The sequence below is a fragment of the Lonchura striata genome, chromosome 2 (genome assembly GCF_050655825.1).
Source record: "Lonchura striata isolate lonStrDom1 chromosome 2, ASM5065582v1, whole genome shotgun sequence".
NCBI classification, from domain to species: domain Eukaryota; kingdom Metazoa; phylum Chordata; class Aves; order Passeriformes; family Estrildidae; genus Lonchura; species Lonchura striata.
This window is the reverse complement of record NC_140704.1, coordinates 27,301,902-27,314,611: the sequence shown is the minus strand read 5'-3', so window position 1 is coordinate 27,314,611 and position 12,710 is coordinate 27,301,902. Positions and strand designations below refer to the sequence as shown.

Here is a 12,710-nt window from a genome sequence, read left to right as displayed (position 1 = left end):
AACTCAATGCAAATAGTAACAGTGAAAGTATAGCAGAGTGGGAAAAAAAAGTGATTTTTTTCAGCTGAAGATAATTTATTTCTCTAGAGCATGATAAACTTCAATGAAGGGACTCCAGTGAGTGTTGTTTTAAACCCAAGAGAGAATCTGTGAGATTTTTTATTTTTTTCATTGGAATCTGTGAAACTATCTGGCTATAAATCTACCTCTGAGTTTCTTGTACTTTCCCATTTAGTGAACAGCACAGGCTAAAAAGCAATGATAAATTGGAAAACAAAATTAGGACTATAGAAAGAAAAGTTATTTTAGATATTTATTACTCACTTGAAGGTCTAATGACACAGAAATAAGTTATTTTATTTTGTTAGAATGAAAAAAATGGCATGAGGGAATTAGACTTGGGTAAGATGGCCTACTCAAGACAAAAGCTTGACATTCATTAAAAGACAATGATCACATGAAGATGGAAAAGGTTTACATAAGGAAAAGTATAATGCAGCAAGAAACCGATTAAAAATCACAATACAAATGTAAAAGTAATTACTTCTGAAAATGTACCATACATATAAAAAAATTCTTACCTCTACCTACTTCTCAGAAACATTTACTTTAATCACTGATCAGAAGAAATTTCAGAACTCCTTTAGTAGAACATATTTATCTAACTTTTAAGAATCAAAGCTCTTGCTCAGAAATACCAAAATACGTCTGAGTTATAACTATCCTTTAAGGATAACACTGTTCTGCAGAGTAAAACATAAAATTGCCCTATTTGCTTAGTAAATGCTACATGTGATGAATAACCCATCAGCTTTCCATAACGTGTTCAAAAAGCTTTCAAAATTTTATTGGTAAAGTACTCAGTTCTGATAATTCAGCTTTTAATGTAATCAAGAATATCACCAGGAGCTACTTAATTAATTCCCCAGTGCACCGTGAATTTAATTTTCAATGACTTTATTGAGAACTTTTTTCTTAATTTTACAATGAGAAACTATAACCACTGTTACACAACTTGCAAATATTTCAAACAAGACAGCAATCTCCTATTTTTTTGATTTTTTCTGTTCCAAATTCAGCTCCTGAGATGGATTTTCTGCTTCAGCTTCATTTTCATCTTCCTGTAAAAGAAAATGAAAACCTGAACATTAATCAATTTATTGAAAAAGTATACTTTTTCTGCTTATTCAGATGTATGGAATTTGGTACAGTCTTTTGCCATCTTTTGCCTGACTAATGAGCATAAAAATAAGCTAAAAATCATTTATTCAAGTGATTGATTTTGTTCAAGTGTTGAAATAAAAATGATACAAAATTTAAACAAATCTAATTGCCAACATTTATAGCAGAAAAAAAATTTAATGAGTAAATATTTTACTGACCGTTTTACTGCATGGTTACATAAAGAAATTATTAAATCATACACAGATGACAATATATTCAAACTCCTACAGCAGAAAGTATTACACGCCTTTCCTTTGTTCTTGACCAGAGGTTCCCACTGAATAAGTTTTGAATGCAAGAACTTTCATCATTGTACTAAAAATTACTTTTGAAAAGCATCTGCCATTGAAAAATGTTTCATTTCTTTGTGACCAGATATGTTTACTTCACCATTTGATAAAAGACAATAAATTTAACTTCAGAGACACTTTATGTGCTGCAGCATCGTATTTTTGTCCCATCTAGCATATTTTCTTGACAGGTCTGCCAATTTTCCAATTACTTGTACCACCATATGTTATCTGAAGATCAGTCAGGTCTAAAATAGGAAACATGAGCATGTCAGGCAGCAGCATGCTTACAATATTCTACAGCTTCAGCTCCAAGAGTAAGGCTCATAATTCACTATGGGTTCCTCTGGATCTCACTGAAAAAATGAAGTGACATCATAAGGTCTGTTTCCATAGGAATGGATACTATTTCACGTCCTGTACAAAATCGTGACCTCCAAAGTATAAATTATGGAAGAGTGAAAAAAACTATTTTATAAGGTAACTTGCAACTCATCACATCATGAACAGTCCTTATCACATTTTCAGCATATGACCAGTTTTCTAGTCTGCATTTTAATTCAATTTACAGAGAATCTTCCACATTCCAATAACACAAAAAAGGAACGAATAGACATTTCAGAATGAAGAAGCATCCTGGCTGCTGTAACAGTACTCATCACAAGCCAACAGTTGAGAGAAAGGAAACACCAAAGACATTTAGGTGGGACCCAGTAACCCGAGATGTATTTTCCTATTTTAAAAGAGCATTTTCATTCCTGTAGGAAAATAACTTTATCCTTTTGCATCCTAGCCCTTCTTTCACCATCAAAGCATGCTTTGTAAAAATAACTATAATATTTAGAGGTAGAAAATATATAGGAAGATTACATGGCCAGCACAAAATAGAATAGCAGTAAAAATTCTCGTTTAAAAATGTGATCTGATAATATATTACGCCCAACTGTAGTAAAATTGAAAAGCTAATTGTTCTATTAAAGTAGTAGATACTCCAAGCCATCATGCCTCTGAATCTTCCCCCTTCTGGGGACAGCCTAGGCACTGAGAAATATTTACATGACTGACTGCTAAAGCTTTTTTTCTTCTCTTTCTGGACTGCCATCTCTTCAGTTACCTTTAAAACATGCAGTGCTTCCTGTGGCTCTTTTCATTTAGCTGAAAAACCATGTCTGTGCATGTGTGCGAAGCCAAACACTGAAGATCCATTGAAATTAGAAGTGTAAAATATATTAAAGAGAGTGCAATGTATGGTTACATAGAGAGGTCAAATTTCAAATGAAAACACACAGGGCAGAATCAGAAACATCAAAGGAGTAAGGTGTTACCAGGCTTACTGCTTACAGGTGACAAAAGAGTATGGTGGTGGAATTAAAAAAAAAACACTCACAGAAACTTTTGCCTGCTATGGAAAATCAGCCTGGTTATTTAATGAAGAACATGTTAATAAAAGAACAGCAGATCTGCATGTTTCTGAAGGTCCCTACCTACAGCACTTGTATTCCAGCTGACCTCAGTGCCAACTAATTCACCTTCCTAGCACTCAACTCGACATTATTCTGATGTCCTGACTTGTGCTCCTTCATACAGGAATATAAACCCTACATTATCATTTTTTCCCAGAACTCTTCACATATTGCTTAGGGCTTCCCCTCCTAATAGATGGAGCATGCAAATTTCAGAGACAACAGGACCATACCTTCAGTGAGGACTACAAAAGGGTTAAGGCACATTAGCCTCAATACTGAATATTGTCTTCCTGACTCTTTTGATGGCAAAAAAGTTTTTATCCAATGAATGAGGTTTTTTTTAGAAAATCTTCTGGATTTGTGTAAATTTGAAATGCTTAATTCTGTGCTCAAAAGGTCATGCTTGCAACTGGCAGAATTCCAAGGTTACGGCAGCAGCTGCAGTGATCACTGTATTCTGAATGCAGAAGTGAGGGCTGCTGGTGATGGCAGCTCTAGGATTTGCTTGGGTTGAATATTCCAGATGGAAGCATCAACTTTGGGATATTTTGCAGAACTAATACTTTTCCTTTGTTGATTTCCTGTTGCTTCAGCCAAGTAAAACCTATTCAAACAGGTAAAATCTACCAGCAGAACATAAATTTGATTTATATGGGCAGATCCAATGCACAAGTCATCCAGATGCCTGGCTGATTTTTTAAATGTATTGGTGTTTTTGCATTTTTATGCCTGAAAACTGTCTGACTAGCATTGCACTGAACCATGCTCCACATAAAACATCTTAATTTTGTAAAAGTGTTTTTATTCCATCTTGTTTTTCAAGAACAGAAACACACATCATTTGAAAACAGAAGTTTGGTATCTCTGAACACAGCTGTCTGCTGTGCAAAGCTCAGAGTAATGGTGTTTGATTTTTCTCACAAGGGGAGAAAACTTCTTTGTTAGACATGCCTTGAACCAGATCAGTTCCCAGGCCTGTGCACTGCCACATGAACAACAGTGCCAGCACAAAGAAGATGGAAGAAAGGATTTTTGGGGAACACTGGAAAGTATGAACTGTGGAGTTGTGTTATTTGTATGTTTTATTATTCTTGTATTATGTATCGGGTTATTCCTTTGTACCCCCATGTACAACTTGGTTTGTCCCCAGTTTTCCCGCCTTGTCCTCCCTTCCCGCCTCTCCAGTGGCTGTCCATCCCCCTGGAAGGGGCGCAGCCTTTCCCTTTACCCCTCCCTGGTGCCTTGTCTGTCACTCGGTGTTCCTTCCCATCCATCCAGAAGCTTCTACTCAGGGCACCGGGTGATTGGGCGAGGACCTGGGGCTCCCCCCATATCTTTCCCCCATTGGACCACATCATATCACCCCATCCCGGAGCCACTCCCTATCCCTATCCCCATTGGTCGTTGGATACCCCTCCCTTACAGTTTATAAGCTGGTGTCAGAACCCTGTCTGGGTTCCTGTTGGCAGGCACCGTTCTGGAATATTTGTCCCCGTTGGCCACAATAAACTTGGACTTAGCCCCCAGCAGGATCCGCTCTTCATTTACCACCGCGAGGCTTGCCAGCGCTGCCCAGAACCCACAAAGGCACTCTCCAAACCCCAGCTGGGAGCGGCGGAGGGTGCCTCAATCGCCCGCCCTTGCCCAAGGACGAGAGCTAGCCGGGGCTGAGAACAGGGATCTGGGGCAGGAGCGCGGCAGCTGGCGCCCAACGTGGGGCCCTTTCTGTGGCGTTGGACCCTCGTCTGAGGATTTTTAGGGTCGTTCGGACCCGAAGACTCGTCCTTCTGGCTGTCAGCTACCCCGGAGGGAGCAGACCCACGTTCTAGTGGGTGGCGCTCCCGGGGACAGGACCGGCAGCTCCGGAATGCACCTCCGGAGTCGATCCTCTCGTGGTGAGGTTTTACGATTGGGCTTTTCGTTTCTTCCCTACCCTCCCGGACCCCCCGGTTGGTATAGGGGTCTCTGGCGCTTTCCCTGTCCTTTTTGGTTGGGGGTTTGTCCCTTTTTAGTGGGTTTCTTTCTCCCTGGGGTTCGGGGAAAAAATCCCTGTTTTCTGTGCTCCCTGGTGAGCTTCCGGTGCTTCCCTTCCCGGGTGGGAAGCTATAAGGACTTGGGAAAGAGCGGGTGGGGCGGTCTTCTGTTTTTCGTTTTCGTGTCCCCAATTGTAAACTTTGCGGCACCTTTTAACATCAGACAGCATGGGTGCAAGGCTGTCCGTGCCGCAGAAGAGCATTTATTCCCAGGTTGTGGGTATCCTTTTAGTGGGGGGTATAAAGGTTAAAAAATCACAAGTTAAACAGTTTGTCCGGTGGCTGTTGCAAACCTTCCCGGACATTTCGGCAGCTAAATTATACCAAGTGCCCTTTTGGGACCAGGTGGGAAGGGAGATCCTGCGGCAGTCGGATCTCTCTCTCTCCAAATTCACCCATTTGGCCCTACAAATTCGAGGTATTATTAAAAATCACTACGAAAGTCTGCCACAGCCACCAGCAGACAAACCGATCCCCAGTTCTGCTGTTAGTGCTAAAAATCCTACTCCTCTTCCCTCTCCCTTTCTCCCGAAGTCGGGTATTCTCAGACAGGCATCCCGGCGTTGCCCGCAGGCAGATTCTGGCCCCTCTGAGAATATCCTTGACTCCCCGCAGGACAGTGCAAGCACCGTTCTGGAATATTTGGCCCCGTTGGCCACAATAAACTTGGACTTAGCCCCCAGCAGGATCCGCTCTTCATTTACCACTGCGAGGCTTGCTAGCGCTGCCCGGAACCCACAAAGGCACTCTCCAAAGCCCAGCTGGGACCAGCGGAGGGTGCCTCAATCACCCGCCCTCGCCCCAGGACGAGAGCTAGCCGGGGCTGAGAACAGGGATTGGGGCCGGAGCGCGGCAATGAACCACCAGTTTTGGCACTCATGTGGCTTTCTGCCAGAAAAGAAGTGACAGCAGAGGCCTCAGAATGGCAATGTCAGAATAATCTGGGACATGAACCTCTACAAATTATAAGAAGTGTTCTATTACTGCCAGTATGCATGGGGGAAGATCTGAACTGGCAATTTAGATCACATATTAACCGTACTACAAGATGTGAAAACTCACTATTTCAGTTTGCTGACAATGCAAGATTTCTATGAAATGCTTTATTTTTTTTTTTTTTAGTAGCTCAAGAGGCAGCCTGATGATTGCATACGGAATACTGAAATGGATGGAGTTTCTAATGTCATTAATAATGTTTGAATTTTCATCTACATAGCCTGTATAGCCTAATTATCAAGAATTTATGCAAAACAAGAGTGCAGATTAAATATACTTAATATATTTGTTTTAGTAATTATCACCTATCCTTATCATTATAATGCTTTTAATTCTGATGAATAGCAAAGGAAAATCTTTTATTTTCATGTTATATGTTAAAAACCAGTCCATGATGGCAGTGTGCAAATTTTCTATTACCAACAGCTACACAGCGGACAAGATACTGAATTCTGGTTTCTGCCTACAGACATTCAGTTTACATTATTTTCATTAATACCTCACATCTCTTTTTGATATTATTATTTATTTTTCTTCTAGCCACCTATAACTCTAGTATCTAGTGCTTTCTGCTCTAAAAATCCTAAAATCTAAATAGTTTTTCCTAGCAGATGTCACCAGTAAAACTTTTAAAGTAGTTCTTGCCATCGGATGCCAAAAATCAATTTGCCTCAGTATTGTTTGTGACTAGGCAACCACAGACTCAAATATCATATAACAAATACACTCACCAGAAAGATGCCTCTGCAGAGATCTGGTGACTTGTAATAGCCAAGGGAGGTGAATACCTCAAGACTGTACTACTACTCCTGCTGAAAAAGTGCACTCAACATTCCAAAGATTATTTTAATATTGAAATAAATGAAGCTTACTAGTCTGGAATTGCTGTTATTACAGATTTACAAAACCAACAAGGATAAGGAAAAGTACAAAGAGCTTTACAAAGTGCTGCTAAACCCAACACTCTGAACTGAAATGCCAGCTCAGGAGCTCTTCAAGCCTGCATCCTGATGACGCTGATGGAGATACGGACCTTCCACATCAGTTCTCCTACATCCTTTGCCCTGGCATCCCACCTTTTCTCCAATAGAAACAAGGTACTGGATTAAAGGGTCCTTTGGGTGCTCTGCAGATGTTTTCAAATGTCCTATGGACATCTCTTCTTTCACACTGCTTAGTCTATACTTGGTAGCTGAGCATTTAAGAGTCACAGTGATAGAACAGGGCCAGGAATTTAGAAATGAGACCCTAAAATCTGCCACATAGTTGTTTGATTTATTGAAGTATTAAGCACTCAACAGCTTTGATAAAGCTAATGAGAACACTTCAATATTTAGATATCTTTGGGTGACAAAAACTAAAGGTAAGAGTCTGAATTTTAAATTCTATTTCTAAAGTTTTGAGCTGACAGTTCAGAAAGACTGTGATACAATTTCATCTCATTTGAAAGCATATTTAAGGTCAACCACATTATTCTCTGACCAAGGAATAATGGGTCTAACACAGAAAGTTAATTTTGTAGTAATTATTCCAGAATATTCCCCTGTAGACAAATTCTGGAATGAAAAAGGAAAAAAAAAAAGCCTAGAAATAGGGATTTGAGTATCCGTTTCTCTTTTTAACCCTTCCAACCAATTTCCTTCAAAATGTCTGAGAATTTATTTTTCCTCCATTAGTTAACAAAATAAAATCTGGAAAATGACAGTGAATTAGACAATTCTTAACTCTACAGGAAATCTGACACTTCTGCAAATAGAACAGATCACACATTAATTAGCTGTGCTAGGACATGCATCAATTCCCATTTCTGTTCACTGCACCACACCTGCAATATCTGGAGTTGCATTACAATGTTGCGTAATTTGCCAACTGCAATTGATATTCTAAACTTAATAAACAGCTTTGTATTACAGGATTATGTAAAGAATCATCTGAATAATAAGAAAGTATGGAAAACACAAAAATGCCCTGCTGTAAGGAGGAATGACTAAAGGGTTATCTCTGCTAGTACATAATCTAGAAATAACATCTCAAAAACACTCAGGACCAAATTCTGATACCAGTACTTTCTAGAGTATGTTAACCCAAAAGATCTGTAAAATGACTAACAGTAAATTATTAAGGATGCCCAGCTGGCATTTCAGCTCTTGCCTCACAAAATCTAGCTAGGAAAACACTAGTTGGAAGTAGATAAAAATACTTTTAATACACTTAAGAAATAAATCAGGAAAAAAAAGAATTTATTATATATTAGAGCTTTTGTTTATGTATGTGAAAGTCTAGCTTCCAAAGTCACAGGCCAAATTTGGAACAAAATGAGTGTCAGAAAAACTGGGAGCTAAGATAGTCTCTCTGTTAAATCACCAAAAGGAAAGCTTCCAGCATAAAATTCAAAAGTTATCTTAATTCTAAAGCCTGTATTACCTTCTTCAATAGTCTTACTGACAGCCCTTGTAATGAACAGTGGTGCAAAAATAGAGTACAAAAGGAACAGTTCTTTATCAATGGATATTAGAAGCAAATATAAATTTCTTGTGATAGATGACAATTTTCTGTAACCACAGCTCTGCAGTGATAAGGCAGATGTTTGTTTCCCAAGAAAAGGAGACCCTCACTACATGGATCATTTTCATAGTGACAGCTTTGACAAGTTTGACATTTGCTTCATGAAGAATTCTAAAGCAGCCATCAAGAAAATGCCCCCTTTGGGACCACTGGATATCTGACAGTTATACCTTTTAATGCGCATTGCCATTAATTCTTACTGTCAAAGCCCACCAAAGTCCTACAGCACAATCTCTGCTGATCTGGTACGCTATAAAATGGAGGCTATGAAGGGATTAACCATTACAATGTAAGCAACCAGGACATCAATTAACTGGAAGCAGCTCTCCACCCCACCCTGTTCAGTGAAAAGAGCAAGGCTGCAGTTTCCTTACCAAGCAGTACCGACTGCTGAGCTCTAGGTGGCAATGCAAGACCAGCAGAACTGCTTTTACACTAACGCTCCTCTTTAAGAAGCTACAAGCAGCTGCATGTTTATCACAAACTCCTTCCTTTAACTCACACAGCTACAAGAACTCTAGTATTTTTGAAATGTTTGTCAGTGTTCTGTATTTTCTATTTCCTTGTTGCTAATTCTGATTATACAGATAAATGTACCATCGCAAGAGCCCTTACAGTCAAATTTCATTTAACGCTTAGTACAGAAGAGGAATTTCATGCCAGATTTCAAATCTTCCATCTGTTACTCTCCTTTTTAGAAGGCAACCATTCCACTGAGTGGTCCCTTTGGCTGACTGCCACTACAGTTGGGATCCTCTTCAGGGCAGGTGGTACTTGAAACCCAACCATTGTTTTACAAGTTCAGCTGGCTCTCCTTGAAGAAAGTAGAGGAAAATGTATCCTCTTTAAGAATTTGAGTCTCTGAAGGTTCAGGCTTATGAACACTCGACTGCACCTATAAATGCTTAGATACAACAAACCTGAAACATCAAATAAGAAAGAGATGAAAAGCAGCTTTAACAGGACTGTACCGTGCCCATATGGGACAAGTGGTCTTAATTTCCACTCCAGTGAGAGAGGGCACTCTGTTTTCAAATCTGACACCATCATGAATAAGATAATTTCTAAGGTAGATTTGTCCTTCAATTACAATAATTACATCTGTGCATATATAAACGCATACACGGACACCAAAATAGCACTTTCTACTTACGTAGCAGCATAATAACTATTTTTATGGATTGTAGATTTTACTATATATATATATATATATATATATATATATATATATATATACATATACACACTATACATATACATATATATACTATATATACTATATATACTTTATATATACTACTACATATATACTATATATGTATATAGTAGTAGTATACTATATAATACTATATGTGGTATATATAATATACATATTATATATACTATATATATAGTATATAATATTATACTATATTCTGCAATACTACTACAGAATAATATTTCATAGCCTAGAAATGCATATTATAATGAAGATAATTTTAAATATTTATGGTTATACTCTCACCATATTTACACTATACATTTACTAAATTATAAGAAACAAACCTTATTTATGTTTGTATTCATTATGCTAGGAAATAAAATGGCTTCTTCTTACAATAGTTACATGACAACAAAAGGTGCTCCGGAAAACAATAAGGAATTAATAGCTGTATTCCTTAGTACTATTTAATGAAAAACAAATCAAATAAAATCAAAACAAAACAAAACAAGAACACCACAAAAACAAAACAAAAAAACAACTAAGAAGCAAAAGTTTAATTTTTAAGAGCTCAGTTGTTAGGCTATACATGTATCTTGGTAGGTACTAAATGACAGCTGAAGATTTCTACATGCTTTAACTGCTTTCTCAAATAAGTCTGCATATAATCTATACATGTATCTATAGCCCTTTATCAAGAGGTCTGAACATTCTTTGCTTCAAAAATCACTAACAACATTAAATGGAAAAGTATTAATGTACTTTAATATAAAAACTGACTTATACAAAAATGCTTCTGGAAGCTACTGTCAAGACAGGTTGCCCAAAGTTGAAGCAGCTGAAAGACATCACTGTACACATCACTGAAGAACAACGTTTATGACAGAAAAAGACAGCACTACCATATGAAAGGAATAAATTTATCTCAATAACAGAGAAAATACAGACCCTAATGAAAATGTTTTAGGAAAAATGAGTGCATTGCACGCTTCTGACCAAAATTAATTGGAGTTTTAATGTTTTACATTGCCACCATAATTCTTTAAATGGTGCATTTATTTCATAGTAATAAACATTCGGTTCATTAAGTAAAGTTCAAAATCTGTGTTACTCGCTACATTTAACAACCTTTGGCCCTCTTCTTCTGTATTTCTTGATTCAGGTTTCCAAAGCATTGAATAAGCAATTGAGGAACACAATTAAATTTCATGACTCTGCATATTTAGGATTCTTATTTCATCGAAGACAAAGGGCAATTAATCTACCATTCTACACTGAATTTCAACTTAAGTGAGCCATGATAGATACTGGAATGAACTTACAGGAAATGCTTAATTAAATTACTGTAAAAAGCATAACTAAAGTTTTTTTCCTTCTTTGTGACAAAAGAAAATGCACATTTAATTGGAAAAACCTACTGCAGTATTATAAATTTAATAACTTGGGAATTCATGAAAATATTGCCATAATGTGACAGATAAGAATTCAGAAAGTTTTTTTCTTATTATTTCATTGGAACATTTCACCTGAGTATGGCCATGAAATTCTGTTCAGGTTCAAAGCATAAAAGCTAGAACTTTCAACGGAATTAACATGTTGACAGTGCCTTCATTTTTGAATTTATTTTCCAAAATGTGATATAAGTAAATGTTGTAGAAATTACTTTATATTTACTGTAATACTGAACAATATTTAGTCTCAATCCATGAAGTTGTCAGAAAAACAGACAGAAATGAATGAAGCTGCAGAAGTAAATGAAGGCTAGACTGTGAGAGCAAACAGAATCTGTGCTACTTCTGAAGCCATTAAAAACAAAAAAGACTTTTGCTTTTAAAAAAGCCCCAAAAACCCTAAAAGTTTATTTCAGCGGGTCCACCAAACACATACTCATATTGAAATTCGGAATCCAACAACTATAACTGAACAAATGTTTCAATTATTTCAACAACGTCAATTAAATCAAATTTCCAAAAGAGCATTTCAGGGCCAGATCTGTAGTATTGTATTAGCAGCCCCTTCCATTTCTTATGGAAGATCTACTCTTTTCCTACTGTCCTCATTCCTTGAATCTGAATTAACATAAGCATTGCAGACCTACCCAAAAGTCAAAATCATTGCTTTCCAAGATGTACAAACGTACTTTTAATTTCACTACATAGAATCATAAAATTATTCCCTTCATCCATTTGGCCATGGACTTGAAACCTAACAAGACAAGAAATCTATGGCTTTAAAGGTTGGACTACAGTTGGCTTGATGGCAAAGGAAGAGTTTGTTTTTATATTTTGACTTTATTGCTCTATTTGAAGGATCCTGTTCTGAGCCTGTAATCATGCCTGAACAGTGCTGTTTCATACAATAGTTTAGATCAGTTGCCTTAGAAGCATCAAGGGTGTACTGGTAATAAACACATAGTCAATTGGGAAACAAAGTTGTAACATTTAATATACCAAGGTTTTAACAGTTTCAAGCTGATCAGTTTCTAAATTAAAAAAATAAAAAGAAAGAAAGAAAAAAAAAAGAATGTATCAGATTTAACAGACCTCCTCAAACTCAATTCCTCTTTGCATTTCCAAGTGAGGATTGAAAGCCAAATTTTATTTAATTCAGTGGGTATACTGAGGAATGTTTTGGTAATTTGTCATGACAGTGATGTTGCTTCACTGTAATTTTTTGAAGTCAGAATCAAATGAAATTCTTTCAGCTACAAATAATGTTATGTCCAACCATTTAATGCTTCAAATGTCATCAAAAGGAACTTTACAAAAAAGTGCCCTGTAAAAGCAGCATCTGCCTTCAAACATACTCTGAAGTTCCTTCCAAAACCTCATAATATAAGGTTATAACTTAGTATCGAACAATATTTATACACTTCATGGAAAAAATAATTAGTTGCCTTTCAGAAAATTAGAATCAAATTAACTGACAGACCTCA

General features: G+C 37.2%; 1 protein-coding gene across 1 annotated transcript in view; it reads right to left on the bottom strand.

Annotated features, from left to right (window-relative positions):
• Window positions 1-300: 300 nt before the first annotated feature.
• Window positions 301-12,710, bottom strand: part of PHF14 (PHD finger protein 14) — a 162,339-nt gene continuing 149,929 nt past the window's right edge. The window contains exon 21 of the mRNA XM_021538343.4: window positions 301-1,121. Coding sequence (XP_021394018.2) covers window positions 1,047-1,121 — 75 coding nt within the window. The 3' untranslated portion in view covers window positions 301-1,046. The remainder of the gene's footprint in view (window positions 1,122-12,710) is intronic.